Source organism: Strongylocentrotus purpuratus, unplaced genomic scaffold, assembly GCF_000002235.5.
Source record: "Strongylocentrotus purpuratus isolate Spur 01 unplaced genomic scaffold, Spur_5.0 spur5_scaffold_18, whole genome shotgun sequence".
Classification (NCBI taxonomy): Eukaryota; Metazoa; Echinodermata; class Echinoidea; order Camarodonta; family Strongylocentrotidae; genus Strongylocentrotus; species Strongylocentrotus purpuratus.
This window is the reverse complement of record NW_022145603.1, coordinates 19,074,076-19,096,144: the sequence shown is the minus strand read 5'-3', so window position 1 is coordinate 19,096,144 and position 22,069 is coordinate 19,074,076. Positions and strand designations below refer to the sequence as shown.

At 37.5% G+C, this 22,069-nt stretch overlaps 2 protein-coding genes across 3 annotated transcripts in view; both read right to left on the bottom strand.

Moving 5' to 3' along the window:
* LOC576396 (lamin-B1-like) overlaps window positions 1-5,756 on the bottom strand; it is a 28,237-nt gene extending 22,481 nt beyond the window's left edge. Inside the window, exons 1-2 of the mRNA XM_030988816.1 lie at window positions 4,914-5,756; window positions 3,952-4,120 (exon numbers count right to left, since the gene is read on the bottom strand). Of these exons, the coding sequence (XP_030844676.1) occupies window positions 3,952-4,120; window positions 4,914-5,428 (684 nt within the window). The 5' untranslated portion in view covers window positions 5,429-5,756. The remainder of the gene's footprint in view (window positions 1-3,951; window positions 4,121-4,913) is intronic.
* Window positions 5,757-10,975: 5,219 nt separating this feature from the next.
* Window positions 10,976-22,069, bottom strand: part of LOC751836 (tetraspanin) — a 31,181-nt gene continuing 20,087 nt past the window's right edge. Inside the window, exons 4-9 of one of the 2 annotated variants that reach the window (XM_030988787.1) lie at window positions 21,212-21,286; window positions 20,493-20,597; window positions 17,575-17,700; window positions 16,402-16,527; window positions 14,774-14,857; window positions 10,976-13,443 (exon numbers count right to left, since the gene is read on the bottom strand). In XM_030988787.1, coding sequence (XP_030844647.1) covers window positions 13,378-13,443; window positions 14,774-14,857; window positions 16,402-16,527; window positions 17,575-17,700; window positions 20,493-20,597; window positions 21,212-21,286 — 582 coding nt within the window. In that variant the 3' untranslated portion in view covers window positions 10,976-13,377. 2 annotated transcript variants of the gene reach the window in all.

Genomic DNA, 22,069 nt, shown 5'->3' with positions numbered 1-22,069 from the left:
GCCCCTCCCCTCAATTCCCCCAAATCCTTATTTTACAACTGCCATTATGTGCATATACTCTGTATTGCCTTGACTGTAGTCGCCTGTCGTGTGTCAATGGTTTCATTATCATCATGGTTTTTGTCTATAGTCACGTAGCCGTCAATGGGCGCAACCTACCATGAATAACTGTAATATATACATCTCTCGCTTTGCGGGATATGCTTTGTGACTTTTAGTGAAGACAAAATACCTATCAGACTGAATAAATTTGAATAAGAGACAACTTTTGATCACAAAGCAGAGAAGCAAAGTTCATGGGAAGATCAAACACTTACAATAGGAATATTATAAGCTTTGACATGGACGATCAGGTACCCGTACGTGCCCTTGGAAACAAGAATAACTTTAAACAAGTGTTAAACAATGATAATTTTAGCGCTGTAGAAATGGAATGGATCACAGGTTTCTTTTTCAAATCTAACTTGACCTCCTATGTTACCATAATAGAGCAGGGCTCCATTTCACAAAACATGTCACCAGTGACACATGGCAGTTTTTGTTATTAGCTAGTGAAATCCTTGCTTCTGATTTGTTATCAGCAGATTTGTCACTGATTTTTGTCATTTGTCATTGAAAATAGGCTTTGTGAAACGGGTTCCAGTTCATTGTTAGCTTTGCTTTTGCTACAGATGACCCCCAAATATCCACAGACCTTTTATACACCGAGACGTCCCACTTTGTGCATTTTAGAAATAATCACTGCCAAAGTGATGGAGGTGCATGATATAAGCTTTGTTGCCCTCTTGAAAAGAATACTTCCACCTGAGTTTAATAGAATGTACCGTCGGAGCATAAATGAGTTATGATTACATAGACTTTCATAAGAATTTATCCAGTATTTGTCTCGGTGAGTTTTTACAATTTTGGTACAGGTGACCTTTATCTACTCATGCACAGATTGTATCTACAAACCAAGACTAAGATCTACTTGAAGTTGGGCAGCCGTTCATGCCACTGTTTGCTCTCTCCGTTTACTGGCATTTGTCTCTCAAGGGACGTACATATTATGGACACAAATCTACAGAATCCATATATTTTTGTAATTTATAATTGAAGAAAAAATATTATCTTAAGATCAAAATGGTGAGAGCAAACAGCGGCATGAACAGCCTGCATAACTAGATTTAAGTCTTTGTGAAACACTCCCCATGCAGGTCAATAACATGTAGATAGAATTTAAGCTTAGGTATGGATTGTTAAAGAGAAGATTCATTGATTTAAAAAACTAACTTTAATGTCATTATTGCAAAGGTGACACTTTGATTGGCCAAGGTTATCAAAAGCCAATGCTTAGACAACATTCAAAGTAATGATTATTAACAATTACAAAACGCTTAGATACAGCCCTGACATAGCACCTGAAAAGCTCTCCGGTCGCTGCTGAGATATGACGTCACATGTTGAACATGATGTGCACAAGCAGACGATGTCCCATGACATCTCACACAATTTCACTGCCTGTTATGTCATCTTTTCTTCAGTTATTTCTCTTACTTCAATACCCTCAGGCGAAATGTTTAATCTATTGCCTCACTCTAAACCCCGTGCATGGTATTATTTGGTTGAAAAATGCAAGGAAAAAAGAAGGAGAAGGAATCTGTCGCTTGTAAACAAAATAGGACGCCATTGTATTTTCAGCTGCATACACCGCGGCATGTTCGGCGTTTCAAGAGGGAACAAATGACGTCCATGCTATCATTCCGGAGGTTTTTTTAATTTGAAAGTGTGGTTTCTTTGATTGTTCATTACCCCCTATCCTGTGTATTTACAAACAAAAGCATTTAGTTTTCAGAATGGGGGTCATATCCCGTTTTGAATGATGTAAAATTCCATCACATTTATATACACTAAACTCATTATAATTTGAGAAATAAAAGCATTGCAATTATGTTCATTCTTTATGGGGTGTCGTCTGCTTGGGCAGGGTTGGTTCATATTGTGACGGCATTAAAACATCGTTATTTTTCCGGCGAATCTCTCGCATATCCCAGATGCTATAGAGGTTGTTTTATTTGTATTTTTATAAATCACCCGATATGTAGTTGAACTAAAACTTGCACGATGGCCATCTGTTAGCTTACCAGTTTCTAGTAATACGCTATTTGCCATATTTGTGATTTTCTATGAATCCGCACTTTAAAATTAACCAGCGATGAACTGCAATCGAACCTATCACATTTTCACAAGTTAAAGTGCCACAATGAAGTTATGGTTAGCGCTCGAAGTCATACTGAACACAATAATAAACAAATATTATCGAAAAAATCAGTAACGTTTTTATCACTCACCTCATTGTTTTGTGTTTTAATTTGGGGAAGGGGGTTATGACGATAAGATTTTTTCATTCTAAATAATTGAGTTTTGTATATGTTATGTAATACAATTTGAAATAATTTGTATTTGTATGATGTACATGTATTGAATGAATATAATAACAATAAATACAAAAACAAAAACTTACTGATATATACAAGCATTACAGGGGTGTATTACGTAATCCAAACATGATTTATATGGGACATTAAAGTTCAAGTTCAAGTTCAAGTTCAAGTTCAAGTTCAAGTTCAAGTTCAAGTTTATTTGTCTTTCTTCCAACATGAATGTAATACGATTTAACAAATTTATAACATGTAGAGTATATCAAAGGAACACTTATGAGGATCAAGTTCATATAATGCATTTAAGTGAGAAAAAAAGAAGAAAAGACGAGGAGACCTTATTAAAGCTTAGCTTGTAGAGGTCAGGTCCCTCAAAACAATAACATATAGACAACAACAACAAAAAACATGCCTGGTTATACACTGTCGCTCATATAGTTGGAATATTTTTGTTTTACCCCAATTAATGGAATTATTTTAAAAATAATTTATTCCTAATATATAGATCTATAATATATATATATCTATATAGATAATAATTGAATAATAATTTGCCAATGTGTGTCTTGCGTGACTGCTAGCATGTGTATGCTACTGTGCTTATGAACTAGGGGACCTACGCCCTTAAGTCATAAATGACATTACTGAGGATTAATGCCCCACAAAAGGGCACTAATATGGCACATCGACACGGTTTTGATCCTGGGGCCTCACAGTTACGAGGCCATTGCTTTGTCACTGAACCATGACTGTATACGCAGCGTGCGCTAGGGTAAGGGGCAGTTTCCATGAATAAAAAAACACACACAAAATGCAATACATTTTCAATACTTACGGCCTTGCATTATGGCTCAAGGCATGGGCACACATAATTTTATTTCCTGTTGGGAACCGGGGGGGGGGGGGGGGGATTCAATGAATTATTGATAATTTATTGCATTTTCCTTGTGTTTCGTTTGTTTGTGGAAACTGCCCCCTACCCTAACCCCTCCGCTGCGTACAGTCATGGTTCAGTGGCAAAGCAATGGCCTCGTAACTGTGAGGCCCCAGGATCAAAACCGTGTCGATGTGCTCTATTAGTGCCCTTTTGTGGGGCATTAATCCTCATTACAAAACAAAAACAAAAATAACCCATGAAAGAAATATTGTCGGCGGAGCAACTGTCGGCGGAGCTTTTGACGTCGGAGCAAATGTCGCGGAGCAATTGTCGGCGGAGCAAATGTCGGCGGAGCAAATGTCGGCGGAGCATTATGTCGGCGGAGCAACTGTAGGCGGAGCATTTGACGTCGGAGCAAATGTCGCGGAGCAAATGTCGCGAAGCAATTGTCGCTTTTTATGGAGCATTTGTCGGCGGAGCAATCGTCGGCGGAGCATGTGTCATGGATTCTCAACATGGTATCAAAATTCAGTTGATTTCCCGAAAGTCTTTATGATCGTGATAAAAAAGAAAGAATGAAAGCAAGAAAGAAAACAAAAGAACAAACGAATAAACAAACATACACACAAATTAAATATTTCATAGTACAATTACCTCAATCTTGGCGGTTTTCAGCTGTTTGTCTTTGTTGTTCAATTCCGGTTTGACCCGGTTTAGCTCCTCCTCCAGGAATCGGATCCGGTTATCTTTCTCGGTTATCTGAGACTCGAGGTTGGATAATCGCTTCTTTGCCTCATTCTTCTCTTTCTCCGCCGACTTCAATCTGAAAAGAGATGAAAATAATGTGTTAATTTCTCCCTCCCTATCTTTATTTTTGTTGGGGTGGAGTGCAAATTAATTTATTTAGGAATTTCGGTGCGTGTCGACCAGAAATCTATTCCCCAAATTCCCCACATTTGTATAATGCTTTTATATTTTTTTTTAGCAAAGGGTGACGTTTCTTGTTTGAAAATCAACTTTCCCATTTAACAGCTGGGTGGAGAGTGGCAAATGTAGATTAATGTCTGCCAAAGGATGTAAGTACCGTGGTCGACTCGAACCTTAAACTATCTGATCCAAAGTCTGGTGACGTATCCATTAGGCCACGACACCTCTAAGTATATATTTTATGTAAATTTAAAGGGGGTCGGTCCTTTGTGGGGAAAGGAGTCATGGGCGTAATGACGTTGATCAGCAGGGCACCTCCCCGTGACCCCAAAATGTACAAAACATTTTTAGTTTTGTTTTAATTAGGCAACAGGAATTTAAAATTATCTGTAAAACATAATGTCTTAATTATGCAAGGAGAACTTGAAGGATAGTATGTAGGCGAATGAGGAGAAGAAGAGGTATATTAGAAAAAAAAAGAAAGGAAGAAAGAAGAAAGAAGAAGAAGAAAATGAAGAGGAAGAGGAAGAAGAAGAAGTAGAAGGAAAAGAAGAAGAGGACGAGGGGAGGAGGAAGAAGAAGAAGGAGAAGACGAAGCAGAATAAGAAAAAAACGATGACGATGATGATGAAGACACAAATTTAAAAGGAGAGGGTAGTAGAAGAAATGAAAGTTAGAGAAGTCCTCACCTTGGTTTTAGATCAGACAATTCACTTTTATATTTCGCACACTCTCCTTTAAGCCTCTCTCTCTCCTCGGCGTGCAATCTTCGGGCATCGTCCAACTCCTTCTCGAAAATCGCCCGGATCTCCGCCATCGCCGTCTGCCTAGCTTCGACGATCGACACATCGAGGAGCTGAGCCCGGCTGCTGTCGAGATCGAGCGCGTGCACGGAATCGATGTACTTCGCCAGACGATCATTCAACGTGATCATCTCCTCGCGTTCGTCCTCTTCCCTGATGAACGACCTCGACGATGATGACGCAAATCTTCGCGTGGACGACGTCGTCGTCGAACCTCGCGTGGACATCATTGACGTAGACATGGACGACGAACTCAAAGGACTCGGGAGCGACAATGAATCTCCAGCTACTGTCGACGCACCGGACCTCGAGTACGATGTCGTCGAGACTACGCGAGGCGTCGATGTTACGACTTTCTGGCTTCTCGTCGCCACGACACGCTTAGATTGCTTTTTCATCATGGTCCTCGTATAACACCTTCGGATAGGATGTAAAGTAGAAGGTTCTTTGGGGATAACTGCTAAAAGAAGTCGACACAATCGTGTAGATTCCTTCCAAAAGACCGAGAGCACTGTCTGACCCAAATTCGCTTCACCCTAACGTCTCTTAGCTTAGCTAGTATACTATAGATCCACCTATACACAGTAGCAGTATACCGGATGGTGTACACGGTATACTGTGTCACGCCCACCTAAGTATAGGGAAGCCACGCGGCCTTCCGAAATTGATATGAATTCAACTAAATAAAAATCAATACTGCTTCAATGCCATCTCCATTCATAAACTACACTATCATCTGCTGTTTGCCTTACATGCTGCCGAAACCTAGCATTCCCAAGCGCGCCTACGCAAATACCATTGTGTAGTATCATACTATTCCCAGTGCAATATTTTTTTTCTTCTGATAACAATATATTTGTTATATTCAAAGACCCGGCTGTTGAGAGTAATCATGCCGGATTGGTTAGCCTGATACCATTGTAAGTCGCCCACTTCTTGTTTCTGCGTGGTTGATTTAGGTCAAGTTAAGCTTGCACGGGTCGCTTAAATTTATATTATTTATTCAATCAAAGGGAAACCTAACTGATCTGTTCAGCCAATTTTATGGGCCAATGAGGGGGTGGGGCCTGGGGTTGCCACCCTCAGAATGTTTGAAATACCAGGCAACCATCATCACTTATTCCAGCAGCGAGGTGGGGTCTTGGGAATTGGCTACATGTGTGCTAGTGGATTGTAATGACAAACTCATTTATTACTACAAAACGCTATAAATAGAAAGATTAACTTATGGTAAAGATAAGTTTGTGTTCTGGTCGTGCTATTGCATTGAGAAAGATATTTCAACAACACGGAATCATCTCTTCGTAATAAATTGAAGCGTCAAAAATGTTGCTTTGCTGGCAACTGAACAAATTGATAATAGGGGAATGAAATGGAATTGAATTGAATTAAATGGAATACATGTTCAATGCCCATATAAGGGAAATCTGTTTTATTTACATGTATAAAAAGAAGAATAAAAACAGAAAGAACAGTAACGTCACAGTCAATCTAAATAATTCATAAGGTACTTCCAACTACTTCATGGGTTTCGCTTCTGCTTGCGACTTTGGTTGCATTATTATAATTTCAGTTTCTTATGAAAGTTTTAGTTACTGCCTTGATGTAAATGTAGTCGGTGAGCGAAAGACAAGAGTCCTGGCTGAAATTGATGGAAGATAATGTTACTTGTGATATGCTAGCTCAATGACACATCTCAAATTACACCTCTTCTACTCTTCTTCCTCTCCTCTTCTTCTGCTACTGATTCTACTTCTTCTTTTTCTTCATCGTCTTTTTCTTCTTCGTCTTCTTGTACACCTCCTTCTTTTTCACTTTCTTCTTATTCTTCCTCCTCTTCTTCTTCTTCTATTTCGTTATATTTTAATTCTTCTTCTTCGTATTCCTCTTCCTCTTCTTCTTCTACTATTAAATATTACTACTACTACTACTACTAGGCATACCCCTACTACTACTACTACAACTACTACTACTGCTGCTGCTGCTGCTGCTGCTGCTACTACTACTACCACTACTACTATACTACTACTACTACTACTACTACTACTACTACTACTACTACTACTACTACTACTACTACCACTAGTACCACTACTACTACTACTACTACTACTACTACTACTACTACTACTACTACTACTACTACCACTACTACCATTACTACTACTACTACTACTACTACTACTACTACTACTACTACTACTACTACTACTACTAGTACTACTATACTACTACTACTACTACTACTACTACTACTACTATACTACTACTACTACTACTACTACTACTACTACTACTACTACTACTATACTACTACTACTACTACTACTACTACTCTTAGTTCTCCTTCCTTTCTTCTTCTCCCCTTGTAAGTACATTTTCCACAGATGGCGATATTATCATACTGCTACTTGAGTGTCAAGTGCTGAACAGTGTGTTTTAAAAAGGGCTACATATCTCAATACATGTTCTGGACCAGTGCCGAGGTCAAGTTTGGATTAAGAAACATAATTAAAAACGCAAAAACAGACAAACTACAATCCTAAAGAAAACAGATGTCTCTTAAAGATATCATCTGTCAACGATGAAGATTTCGAGCGTTTCGGAGAAGATTGAAAAAAATCCTCGAAAGACATATACTGTTGAACTCGGCTACCATAATGTGTTTAGCAGCGAGACTTAATTGAAGGGTATCTGCTTTTAATGAACACGATAGATACAAATTGGCTTTTTAACCCAGCATGAAAAATCATCATCATCATTATCATAATCATCATCATCATCATCATCATCATCATCATAATCATCATCATCATCATAATCATCATCATCATCATCATAACTATCATCACTACATCCTCATCCTTATCATTATAACATGTTTGATATAAATATTATTGTTATCATCATTGTTATTATTGTTATTATTCATATTATTATTATATTATTATTATCATTATCAATATATTTTGTAATATCATGATAAGCATTAGAAGTAGTTGTACACTGTCGCTCATAAAGGTAGTAGTAGTAGTAGTAGTAGTAGTAGTAGTAATAGTAGTAGTAGTAGTAGGAATATTTTTTTATCACAATTTATGGAGTTATTTTAAAAATAATTTAAAAATAATAGATCTAGATAATAGTAAACAATCTCAGATTGTATTGAATAATATTTTGCCAACGTGTGTTTTGCGTGACTGATAAAGCATGTGTATGCTACTATGCTTATCAACTAGGGGACCTATGCCCTTAAGTCATAAATGACAGTAATGAGGATTAATGCCCTACAAAAGGGCACTAATATAGCACATCGGCACGGTTTTGATCCTGGGGCCTCACAGTTACGAGGCCATTGCTTTGTCACTGAACCATGACTGTACGCAGCGGGGGCTAGGGTAGGGAGCAGTTTCCATGAATAAAAAACAACACAGAAAATGCAATAAATTTTTAATAATTTATTGCATTTTACCCCGGTTCCCAACATAAATAAATCTTCTGTGTGCCCATGTCTTGAGCCATAATTAATCCTAATTACTGTCATTTATGACTTAAGGGCATAGGTCCCCTAGTTGATAAGCATAGTAGCATACACATGCTTTAGCAGTCACGCAAAACACACATTGGCAAATTATTATTCAATAAAATCTGAGAATGCATACTATTATCTAGATCTATTATTTTTTAAATATTCTAGAAATAATTCCATAAATTGGGATAACAAAAAAATATTCCACCTTTATGAGCGAAAGTGCAGCAGTAGTAGTAGTAGTAGTAGTAGTAGTAGTAGTAGTAGTAGTAGTAGTAGTAGTATAGTAGTATAATAGTATCAACTTTACTCTAACCATACTTTTAAATCATCGGTTTACGTCAATAATTCAACTTGCACACAATATTAATTATAACATAATCATTTATGCTGTATTGTCGGTATAATCGTGATAGCGTTGAATGTAGCAGCTTTACAGACAAAGAAAAATGTCCAAGACCCACACCGACAAGTTCTTCTACAGTATATATTACCTTATGAAAAAAGAATATTTCGCTCTTTTCGCCGCTTCAAGCATAAAAACAGATGAGCTATTAGCTTTAGGGTCAGATTCTTCGACGTGTACTTTACCAGTTGACTGTAGTTTCTGTTGTACCAAAATGGAGGATGTACTTCTGGATGATTAGTTACATATTTTTAAGAGTTGTAGATGGACATCTGCTCGTGTTCCGGTGTAAGTGAGAATGCTGACCGACAAGGAAATGCCACCCGGACTACTCTCTCTCTCTTTCTCTCTCTTTCTTTCTCTCTCTTTCTATCTCTCTCTCTCTCTCTTCATCTCACTCTCCCTTCCCCGTCCCTCTCTCTCTCGCTCTCCCTCTCTTTTTCTCTAGGCTCCTCTTCTCTCTCTTCACCTAACTCTCCCCCTTCTCTCTCTCTCTCTATTTATCTATCTCTATGCTATGAATCTTCTCTCTCTCTCCCTTTCTCTATCTCTCTCTCTTTCTCTCTCTCTATCTCTCTCTTCATCTTACTCTCCCTTCCCCGCCCCCTCTCTCTCGCTCTCTCTCTCTCTCTCTCTCTCTCTCTCTCTCTATCTCTCTCTCTCTCTCTTTCTCTATAGGCTCTCTAGGCTCCTCTTCTCTCTCTTCACCTCACTCCCCCCTCTCTCTATGCTATGAATTCTCTCTCTCTCTCTCTCTCTCTCTCTCTCATTCTCCTATCTATTTCTAGTTCCCTCTTCCTTTTTACAACCATCATCTATCCACCCTTCTTCCTCTCTTTCAGCCTTTGCTCCGTCAAATATAGTTTTATTTTTCTTCCACGCATTGGCATCACCCTGTATAATGATTTATTTGAAACGTCATTTCTCAAAAGAGGGCGTCCTTGTAGTCTGTTACCCAGTGCCTGATCAGGCAGGGGAATTCGCTGTTGCCCAGAGCCATATAATTATACAGAGTTTGGCCAACTTGATTTCAATTCGTCACAATGTGGCGTACATTATTTTGATTTTGAGCTTGGCAAACAAAGCAGTATTCGCCATATTGTGCCCAACTCGAACCAGTTTGGTCTAATTAACTCTCCTAATCAATGACACTGCTAATGCCAGAGCTGATTATTATGCATGAACATACATCAACACAATCTGTAAGGGGCCATAATTTTATGTCTATAATAATGGCCATGCATTGTGCTTCCCTCGAGAAAGTAATGTGTGTTCTAGAACCTGTATAGAAAAGGACAACTCTCTACATTGGCCCCTTTTTTGTTTCCCTGAGGCTATACCAGGCGCGGATCCAGGATTTCTAAGGGGGGGGGGGGGGGGGGGGGGGGAATGACCACTTACTTTTTTGGGGGCCCTCGAAAATTTGAGAAATCTCACCCCCCCCCCCCCCCATTGAGCGCCAGGGGGGGGGGGTCCATCTCCAAAAAGGGGCCCCCTGGATCCGCCACTGGGCTATACTACACAATGATCTTACATGATCGACATCAGTCTTGAGAGGGAACTATACAACATAAAGCGTTTTTATTTACAATTTCATCACTTTAGACTCGATTTCAACCGCGACAATGATCAGTGAATGTTGTAAAATCGCATATGCTTCCAATATGTTTATTTGAACCAAATTCATGACCCCATACCAAAACGGTGTATTACCTTTAAACATATATCCTGTTCTTACAATTTACAGTGAATAGTCACTCGATTTTAGACCTACTGAATTTTTAAATCAATTAATGTCCGCCTGTCTAAAATGCATTGTGAGCGATGTACGATCGCGTGTGCCATCAGGGCATCATTCACAGATTCACAGACACATTCACGCAGACGAACCCACCACACATGCACTCACGCACACGCACGCGTACACACATACTTGCACCGACCCCACGCACCTCATTAAACCTCAATGAGAACGCATTTCACCAGTAACGAAATAAACTAGCATTGTACCATCAGTTAGAATACCATGTTCTTTTTATTTATCTACATGTTTCATTATGAAGCATTGACAAAATCTATTTTTAAAAAAAGAATAAAAATAAGATATACATTTTACGAAAGAGAGAGGAAACATGGTTACCGTCTCCCCGAAAGAGAGCATTGACATACGTAACATAATTCTTAAAAGCTATCTGCACTAGCTTGGCCAGGAGGGATTAGACCTCCCTGCGTGGTCACTGGTTGGTGGTTATCTCATCAAATCAGCTCTCAATAAGGAAAAGTGGACCATGGGGATCAACGGGTACTGCTTAGGCATTGTTGGCTGTATAGAGGGCGCAAGTAGCTACAAGTAGTGCAGTCCTGCTTTAAGGTTCCGGTCTGTGAAACCTAGCTCCTGCAACTATCTCCAAGAAGGATTTATCCTGTGTCAAATCTGCTGTAAACTTAGGTATGAACAATTATTTGTTTGTTCAATAGTGAAATAATGTACCACGAGTCCGTTATTTTCCAAAATGTTCGCAAAATCGCGATTGTCAATTGAATCTTATGATTTTCCACAATATAACTTCAGCCTTTGCTAGCATTACTATAAGGGTTATGTCTATAGAAAGAAAGAGAGAAAAAATGTGTTGCTTCATTTACATATTCAGCCGGAATATTAGCTACAAAGAATTCTAAATGACAAAAAACGGAAATCATATATGAATTAGAAATAAAGAACAATCGGGAACCTAGCATGTACATGATGAAGATACATTGCATGTAGATCGTCGTCATGCTGGGAAAATTTTAATTTGTGCAATCTATTTTTACATCAATATTTAATCATCCTTTTTCTACTTGTAATAATTAATGTTGATAATCAAAATATATAATCATTGTTCCTCTACTACCTAATATTATAATTAATATAATTAATGTTGATAATCGAAATGGCGCTTATATATTCCCCAGATCATTGCACCGCGTCGAGGTCACTCTCAAGCTAGTCTGCAATAGTCAGACCCTGTTTTCATTAAATCTGAATAAAATAACCACCCAACATCAATATACACATTGAAGGTCTGAAATACAAGACTAGCATGCTAACAATAAAAAGAATAAAACATCATCCACAAACCATACAGTTAAACATAAGGACACAAACACGTTATCCACATAAATGAGTTATCCTGCTAATTGTTTATTTATTAGTACACTTGACGAAAAGATTTTTAGAAAAGTTAAGAAACAATTTTCAGAGTTTTTCTTAACAAGATGACAAATTCATCAACATTTTTTCTTCGAATGGGGGGTAATGATGAGATTGGTTGGTCACTACAAGGCAACGGCAACCTTGGATTTTGTACATGTGCAGATAAAGGAGTAGGAGGACAACTTTAAATATATTTACATCTTAGATAATTCCAAAACACGAGTTCATAATAAAAATAATTAAAAAACCCATTATAGATATTTTTTGACTAATACAGCCTCTTGAATATTGAAAGACAAATATCTTCAAACTCTTCATATAATGTACACTTTAAACATTTATAAGTGAGATCCAAGTTAGAAATGTATACATCTTTATCCTAAATATATATTTTTGTGTTATATTGTACTCAACATCCTACCGCATATAACATGAATATTCTGATGAAACAAACAACAATTACACACCTTCAAAGTACTTTACTATCTATAAAGGTTAAAAAACTTCTTATCTCAGCCAAAAATTACTTTAATATGTATAAGCCTCTTTCGTAAGCCCCTTCATAGATGTTTTTCCAGAAAAAATATAAAGGAATATATTTCATATATTTTGTGTAGTAATAACAAAAACAGTTCGAAAAGTTCACTTTTATTTAGAATGGTTTATGTACAAAAATACCCTAACCCCCTATTTCCTGTCTGTGCAAAGTTACAAACGCAAGTCGAATTTCAAAGGTGCTCGCTTAAAGTATTAACCGAGATTGTCTCTATTTTGTTCCATTCGTCACAGTATTGCATTCTTCATGACTACAACACAATGGGAAATGGAAAACTAATATAGCATGGAATCATCTTCAGTAAATGCCTAAATTCAAGGATTTTCAATCAGAAAAATATATGTTTATTATCACGATATTAATGATTAGTAAGAAATACTACTAAAAAAAAGACAACCAATACAAGAAGAGGTATTTTATCATTCTTTACTTCTTGTTTTACCCATATTCCAGTAAAAAAATATTAATTTGGACGCCCAAACAGAATATATGAAATACCATATATATTTTTTTTAAATCAGTGTTTTCGTAGTATAGTTTCAGCTGTTTGAAAGAGAAAGGCGTATTCTGCATCTGAATATGTTATATACGTTTTTGGACCTGGGTGTAGATAGAGGGGGGGGGGGGGGATGGTTTAGGGTGTGGTCAGGTACACGGATGCGTTGCCTAGACAACGTCCTCTCCCTTGGAGATGCCGCGACAGAGGATGATGGCGAAGGCCATGGACAGGAGCTAGAGAGAGAGAGAGAGAGAGAGATTACAATAATAATAATACATGTAGTAATAATAATAATGATAATTATATAAATACTAATACTAATAATAATATATCTTGATTAAAAGCGGGACTGCACTACTTGTAGCTACTTGCGCCCTCTATACAGCCAACAATGTCTAAGCGGTACCCGTTAATCCCCCATGGTTTTCTTTTTGTTATGTTCATTGAGAGCTGGTTTGATGAGATAACCACCTGCCAGTGACCACGAAGAAAGGTCTAATCTCTTTATACAACACCAAGTAGTCTTTTATAGGACAAAACCGAAAGAATATCCCTTTCTGACTTCTCTTTCTATCCACTTTGAGCTCCACAGCTATTTTTACGATTACTTACATTGTAAACTCATCTCAACTTTCAGAAAATATACATATTGAATGAAAAATACATATTAAAAGAAAATATATATCAAATGTGCTACTTGGCTATCACGTTTCCCCTCTTAAAACAAACAAAGGAATATGAATATATATATTTCTAAACATAGCAAAAATTAACGTCAAAAGGGAATGAACTGCATGCATGGTAAACTGTGGGGGCAAACCCTATGCCTCTTGAAACGATAATGAACAGGCGAACTTTCTGCCCTAGCGTACTAGCGCCATCTCATGGTCAACGTGCTGCAGCTGACCTGAGTTGACCTGAGATGGCGCTAGAGGGGTTTTCGGGAGAAGTGTTTCTAGTACGGTATGGCTTTAATTACATGGGGGTGTTTCACAAAATTGAAATAATCTCAAAGTTTGAATAAAAAAATACAAATAGCCATTAGCATTCTTGAAAATATTTAGTGAAAGTTATTTTAAAAGGCATAACATGTTGATTCAAGTCATTCATATTTCCTTATAATCGAGGAGGTGACATTTTCTTGATGTGGATTTGTGAAAAGTCTAAAATACTTGAATTTTTGCTTTCATTTATATTCTATTGTAAGGCTACAAATGGCTCTCCATAACGTGAAAGTCTAACTTAGAGTTAAGTTCAGCTTAGGACCTTTGTGAATAAAAAAAAATATATAAATAGCCATTAGCATTCTTGACAATATTTTGTAAAAGTTATTTTAAAAGGCATAAAATATTGATTCAAGTCATTCATATTTCCCTATAATCGAGGAGATGACATGTTCTTGATATGGATTTGTGAAAAGTTTAAAATACTTGGATTTTTGCTTTTATATATGTCCTATAAGGCTACAAATGGCTCTCCATAATGTTTAAGTCCAACTTAGAGTTAAGTTCAGCTAAGGACCTTTGTGAAACACCCCCAGGTCTAGCAAGTGGCCCAGCTTACCTCAAAGACAAGAAGTCCAATTCCGACACCACCGACAATGGCGATCTGACCGATCACAAGGTCTTCGAAGGCCATGAAGCAGCCCTGCAAGATAACGTTAATGATAATTAATTAAAACGATGATTATACGACTACGGTGTACTATTCCACACGTACTACTAGTTATACCACTAGGTAGTCTGAAGACATTGTAGTTTCCTCTCTATGAGTGACATTTGAAGCCATCATTTTTGTGCACAACACTGCGGTGAATAAAACGCTGCCAGTTGCAAAGTTCAAATTTTAAAAGGAAAAATGACTGTAATTCTGCTAATACTTATTATTTTGCCATCATATTTTAGGGGGAAAGTTTTCAATCCTGATTTCCTATAACATTCTGGCCCTTTCACACGTCTTGAGATTTTCACCGAGCACATCCCTGCAGCGCCTATGAATGGCACGTATGACCACAGTGGTTTAACGTACGTGGCATGTGTAAACACCCTTTAAAGGCAATCCAACCCTTGTAATAAGTAGATTCGTATGAAAGCAGAAAAACAACAGAAACAGAATGGCAAAAGTTCGAAATGTATCGGACCAATAGGAAGGAAATTATGAGTGTTTGAAATATGAGATCACTAAGTCTCTGCGAACCTAAAATTGGTAGTTTGGTTAATGGATTGTGACGTGGATAACTCTCCCGTTTACCGTGTAAAAATATATCACAAATTCCTGTTTTTCTCGTAAGTTCCTTCTCTCTTGGGGCACTACTCAAATATATTATCATTGGTCCTCTAAAAAAGAATAGACCCCCCTAAGCCATTGACTCTTGAAATTTTAGTCATTTTATATGTTGAGACAGATGAGAAAGTAGTCCGGCACTACATCACATTGACATTACCGCTTCAGCCAATTTGAAGTGCCCGTACGTATAGTGATCGCAACTTTAAAAAATGCATAACTTTCTAATATTTAGTCAGATTTAATTGAAACTGTCTTCAGTTTGCTTCTCTGATTTTTCTGCTTTTGTTTAGAGTAGTTGTCAATTTGGGTTGGAATTTCTCTTAAAAGGTACTATGTCCGTTTTGCAGCCAACCTCAAATTCTGTAGAACTTGCAGGAATTATGAATATGTCATGTATGTCCTATCTGTGAAATCTAAACGTTAGCAGTGTCCTAATATTCAAATTATGCAAGAAAACCAGTTTACTTGCTAGACTTCACTGTCAGACACTATTGAGTGACTGACTGGCTTTTTCCTTCTTTGGTAATAACATACATAATATGAGCTGTAAAGGGTGCATGAACATTTTTCTACATCAATAACCCACTTCTTATGATGGCCAAAATTAAACTGATTGAATCTTTGCGCAGCATAAAATGTATGACCATTCGGTACAATGGTCTGAAAATCAAGACTTTTACTTATTGGCTCTATAGCTCCTAAGTCGATTTGACAACTAATAGTATATATTTCCCCACTTTAAGACATTTTTAAGCCCCACCTTTTTTAGGAAGTTCTAAATTAGTATCTTTCAAATGCCGTTGGGATTTAACCTTTTCATTTTCTTGGCCTGCAAATTGGACATAGTACCTTTAAGGATTCATGATGGGTGCTAAGGGGGGGGGGGGGGGGTATAAAGCTCTTACCCCTTTATTGAGTGTTGCGTTGGTGGGTGTTACTTCGCTGCCATCATCTGCTCTGCCCATACACAAGGCGAGGTCCACTGGGGTGGGCCAGACTCCACCTTCAAGAATGGTGTACTTATCCTCGAACTGTGTAAGAGATAGAAAACAGACAAATTTAGCAATCACGTTAACAAACAAAAAAATTATCACTTTATTAAATATATAGTTCAGACAAAGGAATAAAAACATAATTCCCAGATCATGCAATTGTTAATTACATGCAGGGCAGGAGAAAAAGGTATAATATACAAATGACAATAAAACGAATTATATACACGTATATAGAAAGTATTATGGAAAGTGTTAAGCTTTATGTATTTTTTTTTCTTTCAAGAAACTAAATTCTTACATGCGTCCTAAATATAATCAATGCAAATGTATTTCACACAAACACTTTATGAAACAAATCCAATCCTTCATCTGTAAACAAGAATTTTTAATATTTTAGCAAAGAAAATAATAAAATCGTTTCTCTAAGAAATCAAAGTGGCGAATTCAGGATCCTCTGCATGCATAGGGGGTTGGGCACAAGTCCAAAAGCTTTATGACAATGACAATGGAGGGAAATAGAAATGGTGTCCCTGGATGCACAGTTAGCACCATCTCCACTCCCTGGGGAGTATTCCTACCATATGATCACGGTGATGGAATAAAATGGAAATTACTATCACAAAGGCTGTCGTCGTCTAACCATCCTCCCCATTTCTCTCCCGGGTATGGAGTGGCAATTATGTCTTGCCGAAAGACATGAAGTGCCGCGTTGGGGATCGAACCCACGACCTTACCATTTATTTCCAGTCAAGTGCTCAAACCACTCGACTACGACACCCCTCTCTCTCTCTTTCTCTCTCTCTCTCTCCGTCCCTCGGCCCTCTCTCTGTGTGTGCCCCTCTCTCTCTTACTATCTGTCCCCCTCTCTCTCTCTATGTCCCCCTTCTCTCTGTCGATTCCTCTCTCTCTCTCTCTCTGTCCCCCTCTCTATCTCTCCCTTTCTCCCTCTGCCCCCTTTTCTCTCCCTCTCTCTCCCTCTCTCTCTCTATCCCACTCTCTCTCTTTCTCTCCCCCTCTCTCTCTCTTTCTCTTTTCAACTCTCTCTGTCTCTCTCTCTCTCTACATGCATATATTTAATCTTACCACGCAGCATGTTGCAGGGTATTCCTGTGGGTAAGAGCTTCCACCAATCTCGATCATTGGAGAGGTTGTATTGACCCAAGTCCCATCGGCCCAGTCTCCGTATCCATTCGTTCCGCAGCATTCGAGCTTTAGGTTAGCAAAGATAAAATGAAAGACTTAATTTATTTCATCAAATACGAAAAAAGCAACTCAATTCATTCAAACAAATGTGACATCGTGCTAAAAGCGAACATTGTTACAGCAGTTGTACAATCATGTGAGCACAAAGAAAAGTTAAAACACATGTAATTATGTCAATATGTGTAAAAACAAAAAAACAAAAACAAAACAACGAAAACCGGATAATAGTTATAATACTTTGAAAATAAAAGTTTTCATAATTTCAAATGATTATTTTCTGTTTGCTAAGACCCTTGGGTATGATAATCTGTCTGGTTGCCTTAACGTAGGTGATGGATTTGAGCGCTAGCTGGGCCGTTACAATGAAACAAAATCAAGAAATATTGGAAATTTAGAGATACTGTGATTTTCAACAAAATGAAACACATGGTAAGCTGTCCGGTTGATTATTATTAAAATGTGGGTCATTTCAAGTAACAAAATAAGGTCGTTGCCATGGACACCGAATGTTAAAGGATTTGTTATTTTTTGAACCCCCCCCCCAAAAAAAAAAAAGAAGAAGAGAAATGTAACTAATCAATACAAAATATAAAACAAGCACGAAAAGCATAAAAACGAAAAGTATAAAATGATACACGTTTGTTATCTAGTACCCTCAGCTATCAGAATCTGCTCGTTTTGATATAGAGTTGGTCGTGGATGTGACCAACATTGCAGTTACCAATTTGAATTGTATAAATACCACATATCTATAATTGAACAACACATAATAGAACAAAATTCATTTAAGCATCTAAGTTTGTGTAATGTTAGCTTGATGTTTGATTGCATTCTAATCTGATCCGTTTGAGGTCACGATATGGTGTGGACAAATATTAATGTAACTGATTGATATGAGAAAGAAACAGTAGTGTCTGTGTACAAGAATTTTCAACTGTAAATATTCATAAATGAATAATACACGCCATTACAATTAAAACAACAACAGCATGATTCAAATCCAGATCCAGAAGATAGTTTTTCAGTTAATAGAAATCTATGATAGAACAGGTACTATGACACTTAGTTATTACAGTATTACTTGGATGGGTTATTAACGTTCCTTTGCTTTAATTATGTCTCATGGTATATAAACCTCAAGGAAAAACGATCCCGTCCATTTTAACACTTTTGTAACCGATTTTATACTTTTTATCATAAAATGTCGTCCCGAAACTTCCCAATCTCGCACATCCCAGTCCCGATTTCGTCTTTGCTCATTAAAAAAAGAACTTTGTACAATCAATTTCATCATTTCAAATCCGATTTTGTCAAAGTTCAAGGCAAGTTCGTCCCCCTCGGTTGTCATAATCCCATTAATATCTGATTGATTCTATTTCCAAACAATCTACTCAAACTTTCGGGACTCATGATAATTCGTTTTACAGTTGATCCCATTTGGTTGATTCCACAGTTATTTGTACATCGTCTCTACAGTGATATTTGAATAAACAATTGTGTTTATTGTTAGGCTTCCTAGAAGAATTTCAATCATTGTTTAGAATTATCAATGGTTGCAATTGCTGGCTTGCAGCCAGTAGATCCAGCTGGTTCAAGTTTTTGTCTTTTCTGACTTGTTTTCAATTATGAATCGAGCGCGCGATCTCGATTCGGGTGCCAGCCAAAAATCTCTTTACCACAATAAACAACATTTTTGTACTATTTTATGTAGCGTCCCATGGCAATTAAATAGCAGATAAACTAAATTTGAACACGGGCCATACTCTCTTTCTCTCATCATACGATTGAGGGAAACATGTGGCATATTATTTTTCTTATCCGTTCAACGTCAATCGGCGTGTTTCTATCTAAAGCCATTATCCGCCATTATCCGGTTAATGGCCGGTAAGGGATAAAGTTTTCCTAATAGAAACACACTTTCTCCGGCATTATCCGGATAATGCCGGAGAGAGCTTTTACGCGTTCACCGGCAAAATTATCCTTCTTTTAGAAGGATAATGCAGGGGAGGCTAACCGGATAACGTAGATAGAAACACACCCCGTTCCGATTGAGTGCACATACCGGTGAGAAACCGGAAATAGGAGTGATCACGTGATCGGAAAATTTTACCCCGACACGCGCGACACTACAATCCCGGGTTGACCTAGCAGTCCCACAATACCTTGCGGTGACCTGTTTAGCCAGAGTTCGATGAACTTTTTCACCGCCTTTTTTCTGGCTAGATCGGAGTGGTGTATTTTATCCTGGTAATGCGCGTAGATATTAACTGCTCTTCCCTGGCATTATACGCTTATTTCTTCAACCGGATAATACAGTATAACTAATAGAAACACGCTGAATGTCAATGTTGCTTATTTGATTATCTATAGTTGTATTCTGTATTTAATTGTATATCTTTCGCAGCCCCTTTGTTCTCTGCCCAGTCGCTGAAATTTTTTGTTTACAGCGTTTAAAAGAAATGGATCAATGAATCAGTTAAAAAGGGAAACACCTTGAGGCAGATTAGCCCTTTGCTAAACAAGTTAACCAAAGTCTACTACTACTACACCGCGACTTTGATAATTCTCCAGATTCTGCCCAAAGTAGACAAAAAGCCTGGAAAGAGAATAGTTATGCACTATCCACATCTTCACGGCCACCCTAACCCTAACCCAGATCCTAACCCTAACAATGCGCAACTATTCTCTTTTCAGGCCCCCCCCTACTTTGGGCAGAATACGAAGAATTACCGCGATTTTTTTGAGGCGGTTTACCGCGCCGTATCTGAACGCGTCTTTAGGTTGGTGCATGTACTTACAAGGATCTGGATGCCGTTCCATGCAGTACTGAGGGTATCGTTTGCACTCTCGCCCTTGTAATCATCCATGGTGGTAGCTAAACCTTCTGAGACAAATTTGTTGACCTGGAATGATGATATTGATAATTGTAATAATGATGAGGATAAAAATAAAAGCAAGAACAACAACTTCCAACACAACAACATCAAAAGTAGTAATAATTATGATACTACTACTAATATTAACGATACTTTTATCAATAATAATAATGATCATGTTGATAACAGTACTAATAATGATAACAATGATAATAGTATTACTACAAATAACCATAATAATCGATGTTATCACCATTATGATAAAAACGACTGATTATAGTCGCTAAGTTATATAGCCTAGCTGCACAATAAGATCAGTCTAAGAACAATGCCAAAACTAGCTTTTTAGGTGAAGTACATGTTATGCTATAATAATAATTGAAAATTGATATCGCGCAGTTTCTTCACAAAAGCAGTTAACTACGCATAACAATTGAATAAGGACGAAAACATAAATCAAAGCTAGAAAAAAATAAAAAAAACCCAAAATGGAGTTAGGTTTTCCCCCTTACAAACTGCACCTCTAAAGTTTTTCGATAGACGGCACAACCATATGGCCACCACTTCCCTTGTCAGTTAGTATGGTGTTCCACAGGGAAATGTTTCAGCCCCTGTACTATTCTAACATTACGTCATCATACCTCGCTCCTGTAGGCAAGGACCAGGGCACATCCGACCAGCTGAGCGATGAAGATGATGAGGATGATGATGAAATACTGAGAAAGTATAACAGAAAAATAATATGATAAATTAAGAATGATTTGATGCAACCCAAAACACCCCCCCCACCACTTTTTCTATGGAGAGTTAAGATTGAGAACATAAATATAACGAGTCCTTGTAAAAAGGGACTATTAATTCAGCTTCTTTTCATCTCGATCATTCCAAAACCTCAATGTACATCAACACTGTATAGACGACCTCTCCAGATTACAGACAGTTTCTTTCACAATTTAACCGTAGGAAAGTACTCAATTAAATCTTTAACTAAGATAAAAAACTAAATTGTTCACTCATTTCAAGGAGAAGTCCACCCTGTTAAGTTTGTTTCTTAGAAGCAGAACAATGAGAAGAACAGGTCAGTGAAAATGTGAGTCTATTCCACTTAAAAATAAGAAAGTTATACAATTTGGAAGTTGCGATCAATCAAACACAAATCTAAACCACAGTGTGTCCCAGAAAAAATGAAAACGAGAATTATCGATATTCATAACTTAATTACAATTATAATTAATAAATGACACACATCTGTAAAGCTTAGATCGTCCTCTTTCATTTGATGCAACTCATAAGATGCTTTTTAATCACTCATGCGTTAAATATGCATCATATGAGTTACATCAAACGAAAGAGGAGGATCTAAGTTTTACAAAATTTAATATGTGTCATTTATTAATCATAATTGTGATTAAGTTATGATAAAACATCGATGGTTCTCGGCTTCGTTTTTTTCTGGGACGCACTGTATAGCGAGGGTTCAGTGACACAAAGACGTAACT